We start from the raw sequence: 27,944 nt of genomic DNA, 5'->3' as shown, positions 1-27,944 counted from the left end.
GCCCTCAGCTCAACCTTGATGACGTTGAATCCTCCTTCTGTGTCATTTTCCAGCTGGATGAGCTCCCAGCGAACGATCTGGAGCCACTTGGCGTTAGTTCTTGTTTGGATGCTCGGTATTGGAGATGCAAAGAATGTTTCTGCTGAGGTAAATAGTTTGTACTTATTCAATATCTGCTCAACAAGGTTGAAAGAGTCTTGGGATATAAAGTTCGAATGTCTCTTTTTTTTCGTTGCAAACCACTAGATCTCTTCTGGAAATATTTGATAGATATGGGGGGTGGGGGGGTTTGGGGTTGTTCATCAGCTGGGTGTGGTGAATGTATTTCTGTGGTCTGCACCGCTCCCCCCTTAACATGCTCTTCAGGAATTACCAGCAATGCATAGTGCAGAGTCATCTGAGTACAATGCCCTCTCCAAGAAGGCGGGAGATGCATGTACGCCTGATTACTACACACACAAAAGTCCATGAGTGCTGCAGTCCCTTTTCTCATGTTGGGGATGACAAAGTGTCCGGTTGCAATGTCTGTTGGAACCCATGGGAGTCTTTCCTTCTCCATAGATACACAGTTCATAGGCATCTTCTTGTCGCACTTTGATGGGCTTCTCAAATGCAGTGACCCATGTCAGTTTGGACACATGCTTTGAACAGGTTTGAGCACATTTTTGATCTGTCCATGCCAACCGTTCCTCTGTCCATCCCCGCAATCCTTCTTCCCTACACATGTAAGTTGACTGCATTTTCTTGTTGTCTGTGAAACTTGTCCCTTCTATTGCCAACACTGGTTCTTTCACACAAGTCTTCATCAGGTGGCTGGAGTTGTGCCTGGAAGGAGTTTTTAATGCAAGATAATGCCAGGTGAAGAAGACACTGGGCTTACACAATTCTACCTCTTGAGATTCTAAAATTTTTGGTGTGCCAGTGGCATGCGGGATCAAGGCACACACGTAGCAACTACCATTTGTGGTCCTTTTACCGTTAATGCTCATGTCCGATTACCAGCTATTGACCTGACCCGAGTGCCCAAGATAATTTAACAGTGTCCAACCCCAGCCCGTGATAAGAGTCCTACTTATGTTTGTTTGCTTCCCTCTTACGGCTTCGATATATGTAAATATCTTGCACATTCCATTAATGCTACACAAGGACCCTTGGACATTTGCAGGCGTTTCGCTATACATTGGGAATATCATAACATTTACATTATCATTGCTTATGGTTACATGCACCAGATCAACTTTCAGTTGGTCATAATCTGGGACTATTGTCTTTACCAGAGGAGCTTGCATTTCAAATACTAGTTCGCTAGAAAGTGAGGTAGCAGTAGAAATAGGTTGCTGGGATTCTAACAAATTGCTAGCATTAAAATTACGTCAATGTTGTTCATACTGCCATTGAATAGAGTTACTGTCATTCATGGGTTCAGTGATATTACGCTTTACGATAGTGACTTTTGTAAAGTGTAGTCCAATTACGGGGTAACTTATCTCTGCTTCTCCAGGTTACCCCCACAACCCCTTTTTTATATGGCCCCCCCCCCCCCCCAGATAAAAGATCCCATCCAATAAATTGGAACGGTCCAGACATCATTATCAAGAATAAGGCGCAAAGGTATTTGAGAGCACATTCTATAAGAGGGCATTCCATGCAATACATTCCTCACTCTAGCTCATTATTTAAAATCGCCGGTTCCATTAACATTGCTCCTAAGAAATTGTAAAATAAAAAACGGGTCAGGGGTTAATCCATACGAAAGTGGGACAACGGGTGAGTTGAAGACAAAAGTGTGAGCTAAAGAGGGCCGCTTTCAACCTCTCCGATATTTTATAATACTGACGCCACAGGGAGGGAGGGATCTCTTTTTGTTCTTACACAATTTTAAATCTCCGTTTAATATAACGCACTTCATTCATTCAAAACTGATTTTTGTTTTCTTTACCCTCCATTAACTCCTTATGGTACTTCAACATTTGTCTGCTCTTCCCTTACCTGTCCACCCCCTACACTGTCTTGGGCCTTTCTGACATCTCCTAAATGAACCCAGTGCCTAAGGCCCTTAACTTTCACTGCCATTGGCGTACAATACACCACCTTGCATAGGCCGTGGAATCAGTGTGAATGCCATTTCCTAACAAAACTGTGCACATACACCAATTCCGCAGGCAACAAAGGTTGAGCTGGACTGTCTTGCGCTGGTGTGGGCGTTTCTGTCTTTTTTTTTTTTCCCCCCCTTTTCCTCATGAAAGGTGGGGCAATTTGTTTTGCAATGCTTCTTACTGTGTGTGTCAAATAACTTGGGTATTCTTTGAATTCCTCCCCTAATACTGTGGCTGTTATGTGAGCATCAGACCTTGCTCTTACTGGGGGACAGAGATGTTTGCATTCTTCTCCCTGTCACAATTTCATGGGGTAACAAGTGGTGGTCTTTGCTGGGCTGCGTGTGCAGCTGAAATGGGCTAAGGGTAAGCAATATACCCAGTTCTTTTTTTAGACTGTGGCATAATTTGGATAATTTGCTTTTTAGCAGGGCGTTGATCTTCTCGACCATCCCATTCGCTTTCAGGTGGTACATGGAACACATGTGCTTTATCCGAAGTAAAGACGTTACTTCCTTGAAGAGATCATTAACAAAATGCGTGCTGTTGTCTGATTTGATAGCGTCAAATATCCCCCATCACGGGATACCATGCATTTCGCGTCTGGGTGGGCACAGAGTCCTGCCTCCCCCAGCAGTAAAAGGGACAGGCCACCACTATTAAGTATCGTGCTCCATTGCACCTATCTCCCATGTCTGCACAATCTATATGTAGTTCACGGAAAGGTTGTTCCTCTGTGTTCTGGGTGTCAGTCCTGAATTGAATGTTTGGTAGGTGACACATTCTATAGATAATTTTGCTAAATGTTCCTGGATATTCGGCACCAACCAATCTTCCTGGATGTCTGCAGCAGTATGTTGCTTTGCTGTGTGCGCTGGAAAATGCAGTTGTTGGAAGGCAACTTCCAATTATGGAGATCATTCGGGGACTGCATGTACCCCCTTTTTATCCACAATTCCTGTTCTGAGGGAGCAAGCTTCTGAAGCTCGATTATCTGTGCTGGGGAGTGTATTCTACCCATGTCCCTTTGAGCACACATTCCGTGTGCTCTTCTTTTGGAAAATGTGCTGCTTGTTTTGCAGCAGTGTCCGCCGCTGTGGCCCAAAGAAAGACATTTTGTCATTCTTGTTGGTATGAGCTTGGCATTTTACCATGGCTACTACTGAGGGTTCTGCTAAGGCAATTATCAACTCATTCAATAGGTTAGCATGTTGTACTGGGGACCCATCAGCTCTTCTGTATTCCTTCCTCCTCCAGCGGGGCAATCCAGCATGTACTGTAGTGGTAACATAAGTTGAATCAGAATATGTTGTCAATGCACACCCTTGTGCAGCGTGTAGTGCCACTAATTCTGCTGCTTGTGCTGAATAATGCATTGGTAACCTCTTTTGACCTCGAATCTCATACTCCCACCTCCTCTAACCTCACTACTGCTGCACCCACATGCTTCTCTCCTGTATCTGGACTGATGGATGCAGATCCATCTACAAACTACACTTCACTTTCACTCAAGGGGTTTTCACTTGCTTTGGGGATGTCCTCTCTGCACAATCATGATTTTGCATATCCTCTGCCGTGCATTGCTCTGGTTGAGAAAAAAAAAAAAACGCGAATGGGTTTACTGTTTTACAGCGCACTATGTGGACATTTTGGGCTTGATATTATTTCATACGCTGTAGCTCTTTGTGTGGTCAATGTTGACTTCGATCTTTCGGGGATGGCAAACAGGGAGTGCTCAACGAACAACGTTACTGAGCATCCCTTCACAATTGTGGCGCTTTCTTTTGATCGCGAAGGCGGCGGCTGCCAGAGCCTGTTCGCAAGCGAAGTGGCCATGCATTATTGAATCAAGGGTACCGCTGTAATAGGCCAATGGCTTGTGACCTAACGATGTTTTTTTTTTTTTTGGGCAGTACTGCTGTCATCAATGTTCCATTTGTGTGTGAGAACAAGAAAAAATCCTGTTCATAATCGGGTGTAGCTAGTACGGATACTGTCGATATAGGTCCTTGTTAGCGTCGGGGGGGGGGGGGGTTTCCCCCTTGAATTTTTTTTTTTTTCAATAATGGGTTAAAATGTTGCATTTTAGCGCATACTTAAAATAAAACTGGGTAAAAAGCCAAACAGTTTGCCATTGGCGCTGGGGGGCAAAGGGTGAAAGCATGGTATTTAAGAAAATACCATCCCTGTCCCCTGGACTCCACAGCACCTCAGAAGGAGAGCTGATTTTGGCAGGTGGGTAGGGGGATTGGACAACAAGGGCATTTTTAAAATACCCTTGTTGTACAACCCTCCTTCCCTCCTCTACCCCCCACTCGCCAAAATCAGCTCAATGGACAAAACACACAAGCACACGAAGCCATACACACGCACACACCCCATCCCCATACACTCACACAACACAAGCATACACGCATCCATACACACACATAACACAAGCATACACGCGTCCATACACTCACTACCCATCCCCATACACTCACTACCCATCCCCATACACTCACATATAGCACAAGCATACACGCATCCATACACACTCTCTCACACATACTCACACACACACTCACACATACTCACACACACACTCGCACACACTCGCACACTCGCACACACTCACACACACTCGCACACTCACACACACTCGCACACTCACACACACTCGCACACTCACACACTCTCTCGCACACTCTCTCTCGCACACTCTCTCTCGCACACTCTCTCTCGCACACTCTCTCTCGCACTCTCTCGCACACTCTCTCTCGCACACTCTCTCTCGCACACTCTCTCTCGCACACTCTCTCTCGCACACTCTCTCTCGCACTCTCTCTCTCGCACACTCTCTCTCGCACTCTCTCTCTCGCACACTCTCTCTCTCTCGCACGCACTCTCTCTCTCTCGCACGCTCTCTCGCACGCTCTCTCTCTCGCACGCTCTCTCTCGCACGCTCTCTCTCTCGCACACTCTCTCTCTCGCACACTCTCTCTCTCGCACACTCTCTCTCTCTCGCACTCTCTCTCGCACACTCTCTCTCTCGCACACTCTCTCTCTCGCACTCTCTCTCTCGCACACTCTCTCTCTCGCACACTCTCTCTCTCGCACATTTAAATAAAAAATAAATGAACATAAACGTACCTTCTGCAGGGACCTAAAATGCCCCACTCCAGGTTGCTCTGTCCGTATGTGCAAAGAGGCGCAGGAGCTCCCCCTCGCACAAACAGACATACTGTTCCCCAGCCAGCATTTCAGCAGCCCAGGAGCGCTCCCGCAACTGAAAAAAGCAGCTCTGGGAGTGCTCAGTGTTTCACTGGGCTGGCTCCTCAGCTCGTCCATTATGGTTGAGGGGGCTACTGGGTGGACGCCCCCTTGCCCATTATGGATGAGCTGCCAGGCTCAGACTGGCCAATAGGGCAATGCCCGTACCAAAAAATGCTAATGTAGGCCAGTCAAAATGGGGCACTTTTTTTTAGTCAATGTGGGCCAGTTTGATGAGTTACTTCTCTATGCAGCTAGTAGTTTTGACCATTCTTGCTGAATAAACAGTCTTTTAAATATCACAATTTGCTTACATTGCAACAAAACGCACCCCCTTGGATACTATTCAAACGGTCTTGCCTAAAGGAATGAATATCAATTTACAACTGTGGGCCACTTTTTCATTGGTGCCTGAGACAGTTTTATGGCCCAGTCCGACATTGTTAGCCGCCCCTGCCCATATCCTCAATCTAAAAAAAAAAAATCAAAAATCTTTTTAGTAATTTTTTTTTTTTTTTACTTTTCATGCTGGGCTCTCGCGCCGGCCCCTGGAATGCGGCCGCACCCCACAGTTTGAAGACCTCTGCCCTAGGGTTGATGCAGTGAGGTATTGGGAGTCTGAATCGAGGGGTACTGAGAAAAAGGCATTTTTTTTTAAGTCCACCACAGTGAAATTGGTAGCTTGCATTGGGATACTGCACAGTATGGATACCGGGTTTGGGACCAAAGGGAACTCCTTCTGGACAATATCGTTCAAAAGGGGGCAAAGGTCTTGCACCATCCTCCAGGTCACCCCATATGGGGTGACCTGGAGGATGGTGCAAGACCTTTGCCCCCCGAACGATAATGTAAATGTAAAAAAAATAATTGTATAATATATATTACATTTTTTTTCAATCGGATAAATTGCTGTGGTCTATGGGGAATTTGAGGGTACTATAATGCCCTGGTGGAGTAATGCATGTGTGGTGTCCTTTAACCCTTCCTCCGCCACCATTGACGGGGGATATTGCCTAAGCCGGGGTAAAACTGCTCCAGGTTTAAGTTTTATTTTCACTGGGGTAACTTACTTCAGTAACCTGACATCATGGGGGTTGGTGGTCCATAGGTTTTGGGGAACCTGTTGCACCTGTGCATGTCCTGACATAATCGCCACAATGCGCTTCGCTGAGATCTGTACCCCTTGTAAGTCTAAAGAGAGTACCATCCCTGGCACTCTCTGGGGTGGCTATTGGATGAAAAACAAAGTCAGATGGTACTCTCCATTCTTTTCGTGTAATCTCTGGCACTACCCGTGCCAACACTTGTATGCCTTACACAAACATGTCTGCGTTCGTGGCCATCCCTCGCACCGCTACTTTACCACAGTGTGTATTCGTAACATTGCTTGAAGAGCACACAACCCTGGGGTGGAGCACACAATTCCCCTCTCAGTGAATGCTATGGTCATGTTGAGTTTGCTGAGCAAGGCTTGGCCTAGCAAATTGACTGTCGAGTCCTCATAGTATAGGAGGGGCGCTCGCACTGTCCCCCCCCCTTCCCCCACTATCTTGACAGCCAAATCTTCTGTATAAGGAACCGTGACCACAGCCCTACGAGAGATTCTTGCCAGACAGCGAAAAATTGCCTTCACATAGGCATGATTTCTCTGCTGAGTCCACATTAAAGATGAATTGTTGGTTTCCCATCTCTGCCTCCACCAGCGATTCCTCGCCTGGACGGAAGGTTGTCGATAGAACTGGACACGCGAAAGCTTTCTGTGGGCTGTCCTAATCTTGATATGTGTCCGTTCCGGGGCACGGGAAAGCGCTGTCCCCAAGTACACATGCCCTGTGATTCAGTGCAAGCGCGCAATTGGCAGTCGTAGCAAGGGGTTTGCGTGTGTGTGGGTAACCTGGTTTTGGTGAGTTGGGAGGGGTGTGGGTGACCTGGTTTTGGTGAGTTGGGAGGGGCTGCGCATGCTGTGTTGCTTTACTTGGTGTGTTGTATCCTAGCACGCGTCTTGTTGTCCTGTGGGGCAGTTTGTTCGAAGTCCACCATAGGCAAGCCATATGGGCTTCCAGGATGCGGATGGACATACTGTTGCTCATTATTCTGCCCCGCATTATTTGGATAATATACCATCGGGCAGGTGCGACATTCCCTTGCAAAGTGTCCGTGTCCCTACGTCTCGCATTACAAACGGGGACCTCCTCCTCCTCCATCCCCCCAGGCCTCTTTGGGCCCATGGCACTGTAACCTCCTCCACCCACTCTTTCTGGCCCACGATACCCACATTGCCCTCTTAAGGATCTTCCTTGCCACTGGGGTCCCATGTGCAGATGCCGGTGTCCCTTCCCGTTGTCTGCCCAAGTAGCCGCAATTGTAGCCTGTAAAGCTACTGGTCCTCCCTCCTCTTCTCCCTGTTGGTCCGTCGGCGGCACTGTTACTGCCACGACCTTCACCAGTTTGCTCTGTACCAGCTTTGCCTCGGTGGCTTATCTTTCCTGAGCCATTTCTTTTTCTTTCATTGATCCTCCTGCAATGGTGCACTATGTTGCTTTCTATTGCCGGCCACCCCTTGGCTTCTATCCCAGCAATTTTATCCAGGGCCTTCTGTACTCTTTTAATTATGAAGTAAAATAGAGGTGGATTGGTCCCATGTCGTGCCCGTCTCCGCCCACCACATCTCTTGCACCCAGAGAATGAACGGCGCAGGATCCTCCCCATCCCCCATGGTGCACTGCACAACAGAATGGGTTCTCCGTAGTGCATCCCATAGCTGTGTGCTTGCATTGTTAAACAATGCCCCATCATGTCCGTCATTGTCACTGCTGGGAACCCCGGCCATACCGAGTCTGCCTGATCACCTACTGCTGATACTAAGAGGCTGCAGTGTTTTTCTCGAATGCATAGATCCACTGTCCCACACCCCCCTAAAATGGTAGGAGGCTTTTCAATGGGTTATTTTTGTCCATCAGTGCCCATGGCACATAATGAGGTCTTGCCGCCCTCCTTATAGATCAGTGGCATTTGTAGCTTAGACCTTGTCTTTCCCTTACTTGCCTTCATTCCTTTCTTTTTTGCCAATGCCATTCTTACCACCCTGTTTTGGAGCCTTCCTTCCCATCCTTCCTCTACGCCTTCTGTTACCTGTGGCGTTGCCCACTGAATACGAGGTGTCACTCCCACTGCCCCTTCATCTGACTCTTCGAAATCACTTTGCGCATTCCTCATCTCTATCAGATGCCACAGAATTGTATCCTACAACCTTCTCATTCCACCTGGACATTTTGTAATGGGGCGCCATCTATTCAAAAAAAGGAAATTCCCAGATTTCCACTCCTCTTCTGGTATCAGAGGATCCTCTCTGTGAGGGCGGCAACAGAGGTTGTACTTTTTTTTTTAAATTTTTTTTTTAATTTTTTTTTGTCCAAAAGACCCTTCTTCTGGCCAAGCTTGAGATGACCCCTTCCACCTTAATCTCTGCTACCCTTTGCCCATATTTCTTGATCTTGTCACTATATAAAGAGGTTCTTACAAATGTGCGAGTGGCGTATGTGTGAGTGGCGTATCTACGCCCATCGTATTGCTTAACTCTTTTACCGTCTCACTCTGTTACCGCTTTTAGATGTTCACCTTTTAGTATATGCAATGTAATTTTTCAATTTGTTTACTTCACAATATTACTTATGCATTTGAAATTACGTTGATCATAGACAAACGACGTGTAAGGCGGCATGGGCAGGTTTGTAGAGACAAATGGGCAAAACATGCCAGCGCTGGCTTCAGTCACACACACAGGGCAATGAGCTCATTGGACATGGAAAGATACTAAACAATTGCAACACCGCATGGCGAGACATCTGTGAGAAACTGAGTTTGTGTGAAGCTGGCAGGAGGAGGAATGGAAGATTGGGGGAGGGGGGGGCTGGCTGTGCGGCGTTGGGCGAAGGGAGAGATAAGGCCTAGCAAAAGATGGCGTTTCGGGTAGCACATAATGTATCTCAGTGCACAGGCTTTGTCTTACGTTTGTATTTGTTGATTTTACTGTTTATTTGGTCGAATTGATCTAGATAGATAAATACAGAGATGTCTCCCACCTTTAGCAAATATGAGACCCATTTTGCGCGAGAGCGTTGAGGGGGCATGAGACCACCTCTCCCCAACACTAGTTTAGTCTCCTGACTTACTTGAAGGCTGTGCTTTAGGGACCCCAGATACACCCTCTCATCCCACTTAAAGCAGTGATCAAACACATTTAAAAAAAATAAAAATCAATTAAGCAGTATCCCACGTTAGAAGCATCTTTGATCAAAGGCAGAAAATGCAGAGTTCTAGCCCTTAGCCATTTCTCATGTATTATAAGCAGATTGAACCATAGGTTAGCTAATTTCTGGAAATGTTAACATTCATGATTCTTTCTATTGAAAAGCTGTGAACTTTGTGCAGTGCACATGTTCCTGATGTAGTGAACAACCCAATGTATATTCTGATTTAGTTTATTGTGTACATTTTGTTCCCCGTTAGGTGACGGTGTCCGGGATGCAGGGTGGGCGTGCAGTTTACTTAAAACAAGTCCCAATGAAATGGAAAATTATAAATACCTGGTGACTTTTAATCGGCTAGGAGCTAACTGATGTCTGCAGTCCTCCAAATGTCCAACACACAGCAAACTTCAGTTACTCCTTTTTCTTCACCCCTTTCTTACATTGCACGCCTCCACCCCACTCTTTTAATCTCCCTCACTGTGTTCCCCTCAACATTTCACGGGCGACAAACTTTGGCTTGGTGCTTTCAGTTTGTACCAACAGCAGTCGCTGTGAGGGGCACATGCCACAAAAAGTGCTTTGTTTTGGTTTAATTTAGTAAGAGTGCAGGGTCGCTTATACTCTATTTTTTTTTTCTGGCCCTGCCGTGGAAACTAGGGGACACTAGGTCACGTGATGATAATGTGCGTGGCATATTATTTCTTTGACTGGTAGCATGGAAGGTCTGTCAGCAGACATTTCACATGTCCCCATAAATCCTTACCTGCCCTACCCGCAGTAAAATGCCTCCACCCCAAATTGCGAGTGTAGATTTTGGCCCGTAAGCCACTATATATAGTTTGCATGTAGTTGTGCGCCTGTAATATTTCATTCTAGATTTGTGTCTGCCTTCATGTAAAGTACCAGTTAAAATATGAGGACAACAAAAACTATTCGTCGCTAGAATTAAGTGTTCAAACACGAGATGCCAGTTGTTGAACTTCTTTGACTGAGCTGAATACATGCGATCGAGAATGCAAGTCAACCGTCTTTGATATTCTTTGGCGAATGTCCAGACTCTGCAGGAACCCTTGTCGAGTGGGGCTACGGTTATCCAGTGAGCCAGGTGAATTGTGCTGCTTTCTTCCCGCATTTAACTTCTGTATTTGCTTTGCTGCAGTGCTGTGGAATGTGTATGGAGATTGCGAAAATTATGCGACGCTGAAGGGCCACAGTGGAGCAATCATGGAGCTTCATTATAGTACCGACGGCAGGTGAGGATTAAGGAGACCGTTTTGTTCCGTTTCGGGGTTCATTGTTTCAAGTTTTTAAAAAAAAAAATCTATTTAGGGCTATCTATTTAGGGCTATAATAATCTAAAAGTGTCACTGTTCGCAATCCTCTGTCCCAAAACAGTTGTGTACAACCTATAAACAATCTCCTGTAGCAGTACTGGGCAGTAGGAATTAAAGAATATTGTCTTTTTTGATCACTGTTAAAATGGTGGACTTCTTATTTTTATTTTTAAAAAAACCTTTTGAAATGTGTTACGATTTGTGATGTCAATGTTTTTTCTGTGCTTAATTTAAAATGTATTATTTTTGTCATGCAAATATATAAATAAAATGAAACTACTTCTGACTCCGAGCGTGCAAGGATCATCTTCTGCACTTCTGCACTGCAAGCGGCAGTTCTCTTCAGCAGTCTGACGCCTAGGGCATAGTTTGCCATCCCAGAGCTTTTCCTTGCTCCTTTTGGCTTTGTCATCGAAAAGATTGTGTGAAGCAGCAATATAAATGCAGGTACTGCTGCAACTATCCACTTCCACTTGGCCAAGGCTTGTGGAGACAACGCCCTGTCCTTTCCCCTTTGGAGCATTTCCCTATGGTAATGTCTAAATCCGATTTATCTTTGTGAATTCTTTACATTTTGTATTAAAGAGGAGAATGCTCCAATATTTCAGGGGCGGGGGTATGTGTTCTCTGTATACTACTAACTTCCTTGGGCTAATTACCCCGATTTTTAAACCTCTTTCTTTATATATTATTCTAAGAAACCAGAAGTGGAGGGCATTCAAACGTGTGATAGAGTGGCAGTGGATGCTTCAAAGGCAAGCTTCTCTGCTCCCAGGGCCCGCAAACTCTGGCCAATTAATAATTCAACTACTGCATCCATTTCTGATATTCGACAGGGTTTCACAGCCTCTGCAGGAGGCAGCTGCAATACGGAGTATAAAACTAGATAACTCGGACCATTGTCTACCCTTAAATGGGGACTACTGCTTTAAGTCTCTTAAGGAAACGGAATTGATGATCACCTCTTACAACTGCTTAACTCTATCTCCAGGTACCTTTTTTACACGGTCTTCTTCTCCATGCACAGTTAGCAGTTAAGAACCATGTGTTTATTCACTATTTTAGATCTAGAAATAAAATTGGACATTTTTTGCTCTGGATCCCTGACAAGATCACAACCCCATTTGCTGATCTGTTTTCCTCTAAATATATTGCATCGAAACCCTGCCAGGTTAGAATGGACAGAGGAATAGCAATTCTATATCAAACACAACGTGCACTAAGAATGATGCCTGAGTTTATCCTGGTTTCCTTATGTAATAACCAACATTTGAAGATGGTGGGTTTTAATGAGCATGCAGTCTGTAAATCGCCTTGGCCAACTTTCTAGTGGAGAATGAAGCAGAACATTTTTCCCAAAACTCTATCCCACTTAGTAGGTGAATTACTGGTGTGAGTTGCTAATAGACCCGGACACCACGTCCCTTGAAGATGGTCCACGATCCTACAGACCAAGCGGGCCACAATTAAGACCAGAACTTCTCTGCGATGGAGCCTAGAGTGTCGGCCCGGTACGTGTCCCGGTCTGATCATTGTGTATTCACTTTAGTGTCTGGCGGGGCCCGCGCTGTTTCTCGCTCTCTTCTCTTTTAAAGGAAGAGGCAGTATATACCCTATGCTGCTTCTTGACCAGAAGGCCCATGGCCAAAACCCTCTTTTTGGCTCCTGATACTCTGGGCCACTAGGATGGGTGGCCGGGCGGACATTCAAAAAGTCACTTGTAAGTTTGTACAGTTACTCCAAAAAGGAAGTATTATTCATCCATATATACATTCGGACTCCTTTAGGTTACGCAGTTGCCATGCTGTACTTTCAGCACCGCCAACCCTGAAACCTGCTTTGACTACAGGAACACCATGATAAGCCTTGCACTCATTAGTTTATGCTGTTACATGGTGTTTTTTTTGTTACCTCTAAGCCAAAACGATTGTATTGGAGTACAGATAGGCGGCCAATGTGACTTGGTGTGAGTTGGGCGACACAGCGTGTGAGTGTTTGGCTTTTTACCCACCCATGGCCATGCTTGGCCCTATTGCCCCGCTCAAACCCTTGTCTCCAAGGATTTCTTGAAGGTAACTCTATCGTGCAGTAACATCAACCTTTGTGCTATCTAGGGGCTGCCAGAATTCTTTCCAACAGTCTTCTGAGGGTTATTGTCTTAACTGCTGATGTAAATGAGCTTGTGCTGTAACGAAACATTCCTACCAAGTGTGTTTTGAGACACTTCATTTATAAGTAATATGTGTGCCCTTGCATCAGTTCCTGGCACTGAGTCCTGTTGAAAATGAGAATTGGCAAAACCAATAATTTTGGTTTGTGTTTTAAATGGGCATTTGCCAGGCTCTGGCCCTGAAAACTCGCACAATTCAAGCTCTCACCATCTTATGGCTAGGTAGTCCCATCATGACAGAGCTTCGCAAATGCCTACTACATCCCTGCACAAAAGCCAAGCTTAGCCCATTGTTAATTTTTCTAATGATGTGTGCTTATGTCTTCAATCACTAGATGTCCCTTTTGATATACCATACCTTCACAGGAAGGTTCAGTGAGGCGCCACAGGAAGACAAAACGTTTTTCAAATCGTCGATCCCATCGCAAGCATTTAAATATACTCCTGCCCCATGAGTCAAACAGTTGCTAAATCTGTTTCGTTCATGTTCCATGGAGCAATGAGATGTAGAAGGGGCACTAATGCAGCCTGTGAATTGGAAGACCAGGATATTCATGCTTCTATTGTAATTTTGTTGTAATGTAAAGCGCTTTGGTTTATAGCTCTATATAAAAATTAATAAATACAAATACATGTGCCTGTAATGTTGGCCTTTTGGGTAGGCCGCACACAGCCATAGATTGTGAACAGCATAGGACTCAATACCGTACATGTGCCTGACATTGTCACCCTGCTCTTTTGCAGCATGCTTTTCTCAGCATCAACAGACCGAACCGTAGCTGTTTGGGATAGTGAGACCGGCGAGAGAGTGAAAAGGTTAAAAGGACATACAGCGTTTGTGAATTCCTGCTACCCCGCAAGGCGAGGGCCCCAGCTCGTCTGTACAGGCAGTGATGATGGCACAGTTAAGGTCGGTGTTGACGACCCCATTGTTAATCTGCCTATTCCAACTCACACTTTTCTGCCTTAATCATAATACGAGAACCTACTATTCCCTTCATAACTCATGTAAATACCAAATGTGATGAAAAGAGTAGCAATAATTATCTTCAGAATCTAGTGAAGTTGCCTGGTGCTGTACTGATATTTAATTTGGATGTCACATCCGCATAGTTGCCGATGTTACAGAAGTGCACAATTAAATGGACCGTGCCATTAAAAATGAAGTCCGAGTATGTAGAGAAAACAAAAAACCGCACTCGCTTTAGACAAGCCAATGGTCCTAGCTGGTGCCCTCCTGGGCACAGGTCATGGTCTATTGTTGAGGCAGGTTCTCCCATCTGGTTTTGCGGTGTCCTGGGCGCTCCTCACTGCTAACATTAACATTGTGCAGGGTTCTACAGCCCCCGTTGCCCCCCAGTCAGTTTAAGATCCTCTTTGGCCCCGCAAATACCTATGTATGGCTGTCCTGTTAAGAGCTCCTTCTGAAATGGCAGTTTCCATTTGTGCCATTGAATGTCATATGACCTCTTTTCTATTGGGTCTGTCCGTTCCAATAAGCTGATCAGGAGTGAGACATTTTTAGAATGTTGTATAATGCTAAATACATTTCTTACCCATTTTGACAGCCGATGATGCTTCCAAGGGAGGAGAACATCTATTCCTTCTGAAACCTCTGAATGCCCATTTCATTGTTTTCTGACTTGCAATGCATACAAATAAAATCCAGCACATACATAATTAAACAAATGAATACCCAATTTCCACTTCCTCGCTACTCCACTTGAAAGTTTAGTATTTTTGTTGGTTTTACTTTTCCTTCCCTCCTCCTGCATCTGCACGATCGTATCCTCCTACATTGATGTTATGTTCTATCTTTTGCTATGCTACACGTACATGTTTGATATGGCACTTTTAACGTCTATATAATATCTACATGTCTATATTATAATATAAATTTCACTGAAAAAATGCTAACAATCTAAAGACTAAGCTCTATTAATGCAAGCATTCTATTTATTAGAAGAAGTGACTAGAAAGAATGGTGCACGATAAGTGATGGCGTCTTTTGGTTTAATCATGCTTACTTTCACTGTGCCAGGGATTTGCTTGGATCGGTTATTGGTTCCAGGAACTTTTGGTTGGTTTTGTTGATTTCAGAGGTATTGCTTTAAATGTCTGTTTGGGCCCTATTCGAGGTTTTTCTAATTTCTGAATCTCTGAAATAACTTCATATTTCTGTACATTCAATTACGACAGCAGTATATTGCCCTGGGTCATATTTTTAAATCCATCCAGTCCTGGGCAGCATCTGAGAGATTGGTGGCGGGCCTTTCTTTCAGCTTCTGAGGTGTGGTACACACTTGAGGTACACAGATAAGCGGCATTGAGCTTTACAAAGGCCGCCAATGCCAGTGCTCGTTCACTTTTATAAGACTTAGTGCTGCCCCATCGGCTAGTGGTCCCGGTTCACCTTGGGTACTTAGTTTGGGTAACATGTTTATAGATCCCTTAAGACTTATGCCTTGGACGCGGCCCACTCCTCCAAATTCTTTCTTCTAAAGTATTACCATTAATGAACAATGTGAAAAAAGCCAAAAGATAGGGCATTAAAAGGCTTTTATTTTGTATTTTTGTATTTATTTGCGTTTTTATGTTAAACATTTTAGCAAACCCAACAAGACCATCTTTCTTCAGTCACAACCAGTTCTTTCTTCTTCCGTTGGACCATCAGATTTGTAGACCAGACAGACCTGATGTCTCTAAGGGTCCATCTTCTGGTCATTTTAGACGTGTACTCCTTGCGTTTAAATGTTTTAGTCTTTTGCCTGGTCGTTCGGTGCAAATAGGGCCATTAGATCGTTCCAACATTGGCTCCAACACCTTCCAATAATATTGGACCAAAGCTATGAAAGGCTACTTTTATCACTGTATACTGCAGAGCCCCGTCGCATTTATTACACCCAGCTGCTGCCGTTGTTGAAACAAAAACTTGGGTGTGTGCAAGGGGGACAGGTTGTGTTGGGGGAGAGGGGTGTGCAGGTACAGTATCTACTGTTGCCAGCTTTTTTAAACCAGTTTCTGGTACTCTACCATCTGATTCATTTTCTTCTATAAATATGACTGCAAATAAGGTGGTGAAAGCAATTGGCCCAGTCCTTTAACATGGTAAAATAACGGTCCTAAGTGATATGTTTTAGTTAAAAATAAAAAGACAAAAGACTTAAAATAAATCGATTTAGAAAGACCGCACCATGATCGCACAGAGCGGTCTTTCTAAATTAAACTGTCATTCCCCTGCCGCACACGAGTGCGTGCAGGGGCTGACAGCCCCGCCAGGACCCGGAAGCTGCATTGAGGGAGAACAGGTAAGTGTATGTGTATGTGGGTGGGTGTGTTTGTGCGTGTGTGTTGGGTGTTTGTGTATGTTTTTAGATTGGGGGTGTCAGGCGTGGGGGGGGTGCTTGGGGAGGGGGGCATCCGGGGTAAAACCTCCTTATTTCAAGTTAATCCCACTTGGGAGGTGGGGATGGGGCGTGCTAAGAAACGTTTTTTGTGTGTGCGTAGGATACCTAACATCGGCCGAAAGAAATTGGTCTTTTGTTAGGCGACCTACACAAATCGAAGCAATCGTAGTCCAAATATCCCCCACAGCGCCTTATGCTAGCACGTATGAAACCTTTGATGCAGGGTAACTGTCTTCCCCGTGGGCTGTAACCTACTCTTGTCATTTCCAGCTGTGGGATATTCGAAAGAAAGCCTCAATCCAGACCTTCCAGAACACCTACCAGGTTCTGTCCGTAACGTTCAATGACACCAGTGATCAGATTGTCTCCGGAGGCATCGATAACGATATCAAGGTACGTGCTGCATGCTTTTTGAATGGTAGTTCGTTTGTAAGTGCATGGTTGTGGGGCTTGGGCTTTTTGTTGGTTTGATTTCTGTGGGAAAATTGTCAGGAATGCAGTTCTTACATAGCGCTCAAATCCTACGGAAACATAGAGGCATTCTTTTCCTTAAAGTCTCATTAGCTTTAAAACAAAATGCTACCAAATGTTATGAGATCATAAATGGTGGGTTTTGAAGTAGACACATAATATGTATTAGTGTTACCTTGAAGGACATGGGCATTCCTTGACACCTAAATGATATTCTGTGCCTTTTTTTTCCCTTACGTTTTTTTGTTGTTGCAGAACTAGTATTTTGTTAAACAATATCTGTTGTTGGGATGACTGCAATTCTGTATAAACCTTTCTGTTGAGAATTAAGGTTTACAGTGGGCAGATGCACTTTTTGTAATCTGTCTTGTTTAAGATGACACGCATTCGATCCCAGAGTAATCTCTTCCTCCTTTCTAAATGTAAACATTTTACTTGAAATTGTACGTGATCAGGTTAAGGCCACTAGTGACCTATATGGTGTGGATTATGACTGTTATTTAACATACTCTCCCTAAAGCGAAAGCATTTTCAAGTCTGTATGTATTATAATGGTGCAGAAGTAAGGCTCGGACACAATGGTGGCATGTTTTTTGGTAGACTTTTATTGACCAAGAAAGGTTTGGAAAAAGGCCTCACTATCCCTAAAGCCAAGAGGGGGTTTCCCTGCCTCAAAGATAACAAGTGAAAATGTCAGAATGCCCAAGTAAAAAGTCAGTCTGTCTTGTCTCCAAAAGCCTCCTTAAATAAAAATGAGTTCCCAGTCTCTCGGGTAAGAATGCGATGAAACAATGTTCATAAATGTAACACTTCAAAAACTAGGGTTGACTTCCTTTCCCCTAGATTCCTGCAGGTCTCGCTTTCCCTTCCTTTTGGGCTTGTGAGGCCTTTTTATCCTCTTAGGCAAACTTCACAGAACAATTCGCAGGAATATGTTGCTTAGATTTATAGTTCTTTATCCTACCAACTTGATGCAGTCAGTGATCAAGTGAAGGATTCCTTTATTCTTTCTCTCAATGTGTCACTTGGCTGAGGGTCCTTGACTCGCAATATAGCTTGGTTCGCTCTCCTGCCAAACATATGATTCCCTTTTCCAATATCTGTAGTTACCCCCTTGGTTCCCCGGACGACCTAGCCCTCCTGGGTAACCCACGTACCGGTTTCCTTCTTCTTGGTAGGTACCAGCGTTTACCCAGCAGCTGCATTGTTCCTCAAGGCTCCGGTAGCGTTCGGGTGAATGGCTGGGTCTGCAGCAGTTCTGCAGGCGTTTGTCTCTGCCCGGCGGTGCATCCTTTCTCACAGGTGGTTCGTCGGAGCCTGAGAGGTACACACCTGCAGCATCTTGATTGAGCTACGTTCAATCCTCTCAGTTTATGGCTACCGTTATCACTTCTCTGCTCACCCGGTGCACAGCTCCCACGGTTCCGCCTCTGAGACTCCTTCTTCTCATTCTGCCCCCCTCCAGCTGTGCTCCTTTTGAACTCCTGCGCTGGTTTGGTGTAGTCATTCGGGGAAATGATATCACGTGAGAAGATGGACCGCTCATTCTGCTTCTCCTGAGTGTTGGGTAAGAATTGGTGCAATCCAACTGGTGAGGACTACACAAGACTTATCATCTTGGTATTAGATAACCCACCTTTTTAATATGGGCCTGTACTACACAATTTGATAGTGTGACTGAGCAGCCACGCTTATCTTAAGAGGGGTAAAGTGAGCTATACAATTTGAAATCAGTAGCCAAGTAACACTTAAACACTTAGTTATATCTAAATATTTATAACGTCTACAAGGTTTTAAATGAGCATTCTTTAAAAAGTGTTATCTACTAGTAACATTCAATCAAAGTTAGGGTTCAGGTAAAAGGCAACAAAAGTTGGTAAAGTCTTTTCTTATGCTAACACATGTTCCAGCACATGGAGTGGCTTAGTGACTACAGTAAAGGTCAGTATTGTACTTATTTGTAGTTTGTAAAACAATTGCAGTCTCCCAAAGGGAGGCAGGTACACTTTTATCCCTTCAATAATGGTGTCAACAATTATAACCTATGAGGGAACAAGTACTGCCAAACCCATTCGTTTCAGAAGAGTGCCTTTAGGGAGCCAGGGCAGCCAAAGTCAATGGGCAAAGTCAATAGTGATAAGTTAGTAAGTTCAGAAGAAATCACTGTTAACTCAAGTGAGCTACTTTTGTAGAGAGCACAAGCTGTAAGGCCAATGCAGGTGAGTTGAAATCACCAAGCACTTCCCAAGGCAGGAAGCACAACTTAGAACACCCCAAACCCCACAGTACCTGTGATTCAAAGAACATTTTCCAGCTGGATTCCTCCTTGCTACAGCTTGGCAGACCCTCCTTCCTGGATCTTGGTTGTTGTGACGAAAGGGAGGACGTCTGGCGGGCTCCTGCGCCAGTACTCTGGAGAGGTACTCCCAGCAAGGGATTTCCTTTTCAGCTGCACGTTAGTGTTTCGGCACCTTTTCCTCGGCACCAATGAAGAATGATGAGCTCCCGTTGGAAACTTCTCTTGTTCCTCGACTCTGGTGAGGGGGACTCTGGATCAAGATCTCCTGCTTCTACAGGGTCCTTTGGATGCCCACAAAGATTTGCCCGGATTTGGACTTCGCAAGATGATGCACTCGTCAATGGTCACAGGACCCCTGGCATTGTACTTTTGCAGCTCTGGTAAGGCACAGTAAGTCAGGGTGGGGGGGTAAGGGGGGATGCAAATGGAAGTTTGTCCTGAGGCTAGTTGGTCCCTCCAGCCAAAGGGAGGAAGTCCCATGCGGGTCTTCCTAGTCAATTTGAAAATGGGGTCCGCACAGCTGCAGGGCTTCACCAGGCGCTTCGCAGTCCAGGAGGGTGCTGCTGGAGTCTCTTCACATGTTCCTCTCCAGTGGTTGACTCTGCCCTCTGCCTCTAGTCCCCAAAAACTCACTTTTAGCGATGTTTTTTGTTTATTTTTTTTCCCCCCATTCATTCACAGCCTAGGCTGTCATTCACACAGCGGGGTGACTGTACTTTCAGGACAGCCAGCTGGCCAATCAGGACTGCTTTCACTCGGACACGCCTAGAGACAAAGGACAGGGATGTTTCAGGACCCTCCCTCACTTCCTGCCTTTCCAGACACACTGGAGCTTGGACGGGCTTCGGGGCTGAAGCCCGCCCGAAGGCAAAGCACACAAAGGCTCAAACAGGTTTCAACCAACAGAGTAAAAACCAAGAAAGAACTAACAAACCGAAAATGGCGAATAAGGAAGACCTTGCCATTTTGGAAAGAATGGTCCCCCATGGGAGCTGTACTGCAGCCTAGGGTTCAGCCTGCACACTGGTAGTAAAAGTAAACTACTGCCATCAGCCATTTAAAATGGGTTAGTGTAACAACAAAATGTTACATGAGAAATGGGATAGGGTATTACTAAGTAACACCCCAGCATTCCACATAGGGTGGTGTGTGCTGGTCCCATAAAGAAAAAGGTAAGTAAGATGGGGATCATTTTACTATTCTTAGTTCACCCAAGAAAATGTAATTAAACATTAAGAGAAGTCCGAGGGACTTCTGAGTGGCACTGCACCGAAGGTGCTGTCACTATGCAAAAAGCAGATGCCTATGAAGTTTGACTGACTCCATAAAACAGTAAAAAACAAAAATCCTAGTCAGGAAAAATACACAAGGGACTGAGAAAAAGGTCCCACTAGCTCAGGATGAGGAAATCACAAGCCCCAAGTTCAGAAAAGGAGCTGGCGGTCTCTAAGGTTGAAGGGAATTGGCACAGAAATGAAAATTCTCCCTAACACCGAGTGATACTCGCACTCTCCATCATCTTCACAGTAGTACTTTTCAAATCAGATGCAAGATACTTGGTATTCTCTTGTGGTTTTAGGTTTGTCAAGTATATTACAATGACTGATCTGGCAACAACAGAGCAGAGAGTGGGGAGGAGGATTTGGTATTTGAGAAAGGGATGGGGGGGTGGATGTAATAAGGCAGGGGGCATGCTGTGTTCCCCGAGAATAGTTGTTGTCCCCAATTCCATGGGGGGCTTACTTACTTCCCCCCTGTGATTCTCGCTCATTGCACCATCCCCTGGGGGACTTGTATCGTGGACGCACCCACCGCCCTGGCACCATGGGAAAGGTTGCACCCTCCCGTTCCCCCTCTCCTCCACCCTGACCCCCTCCCCCCCGACGAGAAGGACGCCATCCTTAGATTCATCTCAGTATGTATGCCCACATTTGTTGGCTATGCTCTGCCTTTTCCAGTCACATTAGCACCACCAGTGTTGCTAACCTCCTTGATTGTCTAGTCCATGTACACCCAGACCCATAGATGTACAACAGTTTTTCCCTATTCTGCATGAGTGTCCTCCTACCTCTACCTAACTAAACACAACATTTATTGATATCTAGTGTATCTAACCTAATAGTTAGGAGCACACCGTTTAAACCATTTCATAACCCCCTTTGCTTTTCCATCTTGAGAGCTTCCTTCATTTAATTGCATCGAGATGGGTATTGGGTTGAACGGCTTATCTCTGAGCCCTTTGACATTTTTTTTTTTTTCATGTCATACAGTTTTTTTTTCAGACCACCTTATTTCCCCAATGAAAGCCCATCCCTTGCCTCAACAACGATGTAACTCTGTGTGATGTGGCTCTGGGAGATGCCTGTGATTCCCAGGTCAGTTTGAAGACACCCTGTAGTCTTTCCTCTCTTCCCCCACCCCAAAGCAGGTCACACTTCTCTGCTTATTGTGCATCTCTCTAGCTGGTGTCAGCTCTTTTTGTATTTTCAGAAGGCTGTATCTTGCTACAGCTATTTTACCTTTTATGGGAACACAAGCTTGTTCTCCGCAGGTCCCCTTAAAATGATAACCAGGTTTTAGAAATCAAGTGCGTATGTGCAAGGCTGTGTTTTAAGCATAGAAACAAATACAATATATAGGAATGGCTTTCTGAGACGAGACCAGTGATTGGTTATTACTACGAAAGACAGATCAGAAACGAAACTGATACTGGTTTTTTCTTTACCGAGGATTCCCAGCCTGACGACGGGGAATATTCATGAGCATGTGAATCCATGCCAGACCCATGCTGGAGAACAACAGTTACAGGTAAGTAACTTGTTCCTTATGCTTAAATACCCAGAGGTTTCTAAGCACAGGCCCGGGGATCGAACCTGTGTTGCTCCGTGTCGCCTTGCTTCCAAGGTGAGCACGTTGCCCCTAAGCTATTCTTCAGAGACAAATGGGGAATTCAGTTGGGAATTAGAGTAGCAATAACTGGATTTGGTTGTGTTCATGACTGGGTGTATAAGTTTCACTGCTGAGCGCACAGCGGGAAGGTATAAATATGGCAACCATACCCGAACGGGTGGTTGTCAAATGGTGCAGTGTACCCAATTAAAAGATTGATGTGCAAAAGTTAGAGGTTTCTGCACCATATGTTTTTATCGGGTGATGGAACTCCTCTCAAAGAAGCAGAGGACCTCCCCTTTCTCCAACCTCCGCCAGCCGAGGAACCCACAGAATCTCTGCTGAGAGACCTCCCCTGTACTGACAATTGATATCAAGTGCTGCTAAGCTCTGCACAACTTCTGAAGTAATCAAAGTGCTGAGGGAGACACACCTGTGCTCCCTTCCCTCGACTCTGTGGCACTAGCTGGCTTTCCTATGTCCAGGACTGCTCTTTTCCTTGCTGTGCATAAGGAAAGTGCTGGCACGCACTCAATCCTGAGACGTGCTATTACAATTACACAAACTGTCTGACTTCTTTAACATGGAGCAGAAGCAGTCGCACCTTTTTCAAACACAGGCTTTTATTTCACACTGATCGTTTCGGAGCAGATGCTCTGCAGCTTCGTACATTTGTAAACAACATTGGGCATGCATATATTTGTATTTATTTGAAGGACCTTGATTTGTGATCAGAAATGCCTTGCAGCAACAGATGAGAGCAAGTGGTTAACCATTTTGAGTGTGTAAACTAAGTGGGATGAAGACCAGGGGCCAAAAGAGGGGGTTGAGGGGGGACATCAGACATGTTACTTACAAAGGCTAAATTAACATAGGGCAGCAAGTGCTGCAAACTAAAGAGGAGTACTGCACAGATGTAATAATGTAATTTGTTATGAGACACTGGTGGCATTGGTGGAGTCCACTATGGAGGATGGGGAGGCGCTCTCTTGGCCAGTAGATGAGGTTTAGCAGACCCAATCCCAGATAAGAATAATTTCTAACTCTGCGACATTCCTAGAATGTGTAATAAGGATCCACTTCCTTCTCTTATCCCAAACCAGGGCCTTTTTATGAATCAGTAGCACTGCCTGGATTCAAAGATAGCCTTTCCTCTAATTAATAGACGAACGGCCTGAGCATGTAGTTTTCACATGCGATTTCCCCCATGTCCGTCCTGTCTCACGTACCAGTGAATTTCAACCGGTTTCTTTTGATTCACTGTTTTACGTAATTGCTTTTGGATTTATGTTTTCCTGAGTTAATGGTTCTTGCGTTGATTCTCGATTTGTGTTACTATATGTACCTTTTGTTCATGTTCAAGAATATGTATTTGTTGGAAGTAAATATTATTTCAATGTGTCCACATGAGCTAGGTCTCACTGTTTTGCTTTATTCCTGTTTGTGATTGTTACATTTTTATATGATTTTGTTTTCAATGATATGTTGATTTTTTTTTTACACACTTGGGGCTTACGAGGTGTCTTTTGTTCTTTATGATTGAATGTAGCAATGCAACCTTGTCGACAACCAGGGTTGGACTAGGTAACGGTGTTCAAATAATTCAACCAAAAGAGCCAATCCATGACGGAACAGCACCTTTTTGTTTTTATACAATAGATGAGGTTTAAGCTGAGCTTTGGAGAGATCCACAGTCGGGCTGGTTTTTATTGTGATGGGGAGATTGTAACAGTGAAGTGAGGTGAGTAGGGAGAAAGGGTGGAAGCGAGAGCAGGCACAGGGTGAGATCAGTGCAGAGGAAGAACCGAGGGAAAAAGATGGTGGGTAGGCGTGATTTAATCCGCCAGGTACTGTTGAGCAAGACCATTGATGGCTTTGTAGAGTTGGAGAAGGAACTTGAAGGCGAAGCAGTTGTGCGTGGAGAGCCTACCTGAGTATTTGGAGTAAGTTGTAGACTGTTGTTGGTGAAGTTGAGGACTTTGACTTGAGGAGGAGTTGAGCGGAAGGGGCTGGTGGAGTAGGCATGAACAGTAGTAGTTTTCTGAGCAGGGGTGTGGCGATTAGAGTTTTGGTAGACTAAGAAATGGATGCATTTCCAAATGTTGGGAAGGTTAATACGAGCAACAGAGGTGGTGGTATTGACACATTGTTGCAGTGGGAGGTCGCTATCAAAGAAGACCTTATGGTTGCAAGCATTGGCGAGGGATCAAGAAGGTTGGGCGGGTAGGAGATGGGCAAGGAGAGGGATGACATTGGAAACTGGGAGAAAGAAGTTTGTCTGGGACATTTTGCTTGTCTGCAGTCCTTTGCAAACTCGCCCTCCTGTTGTTGTGGAGGAATACAGGAACAACGGATTCTGGCAAGAACAAAGCTATAGTAAAAATGTTTACATGTGTTTAAAAGAAAATTGAGAAGAACAGGTCAGTGATCTTGAAATGTCAGTTGTCGTTATGTGGATTGTTCCATTGCCCTCTCTGGGTGTGCCTGCACCTGCCGGTCGGTCAACAATGTAATGCTGTGAACTGGTACTGAACCAACCAACCAGAACTCCCCACCTAACCCCCCCCCCAAATCCCCTAGCCACGAGCTTGCAAACAGCACAGAAGTTCTATTAAAAAAAGACTAGTTGTTAATGTGCAGCTCAGCCTTAACATAATGAAACATTTAAATGACCAGTGATATTAATCAAATGTTCTGCTCAATGCCTGCATACTCCTGGAACTTTTGTTCTTGTTGCTTATTATCTGGGCTCCTTCCGCTATTTCAGTTCCCATAGTGAAGCGTAGCGATATTGTAAAATATCTGAACTTTTTCTTTTGGCTTCAAGTCCAATCCCAAAGAAGCCTATGTGGCTTATGCAGGAGCTTGGATGACATTCCCTCTTTGGCTGTGCTCATAGCACAGATGCTGCTACTCTGTGAAAATGCAGCCTCTGCCAATGTCCTCTTTGCTTTTATTGCATCCACTTTGTGCTTTGCACTTGTAGATTAACGCATAACCCCATTTCTGTGATACACTAAGGTTTTGACTGGTACTAAATGTGCTGTTATTGGTTAATTCAGGATTGTTAGCTGTGTAGAAGTAACTGAACTACCCATGAGGTTTCTCAGAAGAGACACTTCTCTAAAAACATGTTTGTTCTCCTTCATAACAGATTTCAGCGTGAAATTGAAAAATCCTCTTTCCAAGCATATGAAGTTAAATGTGACTAGGGCTATAGATTGACAGACCTTTGCAACATCACCCTCTCATTCTGGTGCCGCAGTGCTGGTGCCATGGGGGTGTTAGGGAGATTTATCATGTTTATGCTTCATCCCCTCTCCCAGTAAGACCCCCAGCACTTTGTGCTGGACTTTTGGACCTTTTTCTGAAATCCTGAATGAGTGGAGCCTTTTTCTACTCATTCATTCATATGGGCTCTGTCTTTTGGAACACCATTCTTTGTATTTTACATGTCCTATGAAGTCTATATTACTCCATAACTCTTAAAGGCATCTGTATTTTGCTATTGCAGCACACTGCTCCTGATGTATTACTGGGGACCCTTAGGGCCTTCTTTTGAGTAACTACAGTTCTTAAGGCACACACCACTTTATGTGGTGTGCCAAAGGGATACCTAGTGTCCACCTTCTCTCTGCTCCTGTGACTTTATCGTCACATAGACCATCTTCTAGTTATGGCTGGTGGCAGTATTCTTCCATCTCCATAGCCACCGTAGTGCACAATAAGGGCGCCCAAGTACCAATGTTACTAGTGCCGTTTACTCGCCATTACTAGTGTGGTTGTTCTTTGTCAGCCTTTCTACCTTTCTGGTGGGGAGGGGTCTGGCTGTCCTGATTGGACAGCCAAACACTCCTTTCTGTAAACTGCTGAGGAAGATTGCAGAGGAGTTAGTGCTGGAACTGTATAAAAGTTGAGGCTCCTGGAGTGGAAAGCAGGCCGACCACTGGAAGGTGAAGAAGCCGACCAGAGACGTCTGCAGACCCTTTGCAATACTGTGAAGCGACCACATCTGTCCTGACCCGGTTTTCTGTGCGACAGGCACTCCAAAGAGGACTCCTCCTTCCCTTTTACTGGTGGGAACAGCCAGTCCCAAGACTATCTCCCGAGTTCCTGTGAGTTTCCATAGCTGCAGAAACCCAATACCAGGAGACCTGCTGCCCATTTCGAGTGCATCGTCGTGGAAAGGCTGAATCTGTCCAGTCTTTGCTGAGCCCTCAAGGACACTGCAGAGATCCGATCAAATCCAACTCGCCCAGACCCCCTCATCAGAGTGTGGGACTGCAGGAATCAAAGAAGATTGCCGGGTGAATTGCATCCTTTGGTGCTGCAGAAAAGTCACCAAAAACGCAGAGTGACCAGAGAAGTTGCTGAAAGCTGTGCTGGAAGTCCTCCCTCAAGACTGCTGCCGAGAGCCCCTCCATTTTCCTGCCTTTCGTCATCAGACCAAGGAATCTGGAGGTCTGGTCCAGAGCTGCAACATCTACCACAAACATTGTCTTCAAACATAAGGTACTGTGAGGAAAAGGGTATTGCTTACCCTATTCGAGAAAGTTGCTCCAGAGCGTTTTAGTGCACACACAGGTGTCCAGGGCAACCCCCTCTTACCTCGCTGCTTGTGTCCCATTAGCAAGTCTCTTAACCGGGTCGCCTTCTTGTATCTTCTTTCCTAGAAATTATCCACAATCACTTTTGACTTCTGCTGCTTTTCAAGACATTAAGCCGCTCTGAACTGCCTTTTTAGCTATGGTTGCATTTTGGACTTTAAAAGACTTGCTATACAGGGAAACCGCCTCTAGAACCTGAAGCTCTGCGAAGATAATATAAACCAACTGTTTGCCTTCCCAGAAATCACTATCTTATGTGTATGCTGACTAAATGCAATTACTGTATTACTTTGTGGGTGCACATTATTACCGATAGTACGGTAGACCCGTCAAACTCCTGTAACAATTGTGCGCATTCAGCAACTTTCAGAAGTGATCTTTTGAAAGTATTGTAAAGTATACCTATTTGCATTGGTTTATTTTGCTAAGTGATTAACAGTGACTCTTGTGTAAATACTTATATTTTAATGTGTTTCTTTGTGCATTACTAGCTTTCGGGCTCCCCTCAGCCTCCTGTGTCCTCTCGCTCATCCCTGGCCATTTATCCATGATTCAGGATTGGTGCACCTCCAACGATCTCTGCTTTAATGCCAGTAAGACTGAGATCCTTCTTATTGGGACCCCTGCTCCCGATTTCCCTCTCTGGCTGTTCTACTTGAGCCCTCTTCCTTCGCCTTCCTGTGAGGAAAAAAACATGGTGCCCTCTTCGACTCCACACTCTCCTTCTCTCCTCACATCATAGACCTTGCCAAAAAGGCCCACTACCAGCTGCACCCCCTCAGTGGTATTCATCATTTTCTCACTTTCCCTCAGAAGTTCACTTTCTCCAGAGCCCTGGTTCTCTCTAGGCTGGACTACAGCCAACAGCCTCTTTCTCAATCTGCCTTCCTCTACTCTCCGCCCTCTGCTACTAATCCAGAACAGGACTGCAAGACTTGTCCTTTGTCTCAAGCCCACAGTCTGTATCTCTCTAGCCCTGAAATATCTCCACTGACTCCAGGTGGCTGAAAGCATCAACTTCAAGACCCTCTGCATCATCCACAATGCTTTCTGGGATCGGGGCCTGCACTACATCTTCTCTTCCAAATCCTCTTCGTTCTCGAGCACTTCGCAAAGCCACCTCTAACTCTGAGGGTCAGATACTACTCCAGGCAGAAAGTGGGGGGGGG

The 27,944-nt window shown here is 45.1% G+C and overlaps 1 protein-coding gene across 1 annotated transcript in view; it reads left to right on the top strand.

Moving 5' to 3' along the window:
- Positions 1–27,944, top strand: part of SNRNP40 (small nuclear ribonucleoprotein U5 subunit 40) — a 175,020-nt gene that overhangs the window by 59,518 nt on the left and 87,558 nt on the right. Inside the window, exons 3-5 of the mRNA XM_069623040.1 lie at positions 10,758–10,851; positions 13,847–14,012; positions 16,780–16,902. Of these exons, the coding sequence (XP_069479141.1) occupies positions 10,758–10,851; positions 13,847–14,012; positions 16,780–16,902 (383 nt within the window). The remainder of the gene's footprint in view (positions 1–10,757; positions 10,852–13,846; positions 14,013–16,779; positions 16,903–27,944) is intronic.

The sequence above is a fragment of the Ambystoma mexicanum genome, chromosome 11 (genome assembly GCF_040938575.1).
Source record: "Ambystoma mexicanum isolate Mex_15411 chromosome 11, UKY_AmexF1_1, whole genome shotgun sequence".
Classification (NCBI taxonomy): domain Eukaryota; kingdom Metazoa; phylum Chordata; class Amphibia; order Caudata; family Ambystomatidae; genus Ambystoma; species Ambystoma mexicanum.
The sequence above is the reverse complement of the archived record's forward strand: the minus strand, read 5'-3'. Positions and strand labels throughout refer to the sequence as shown.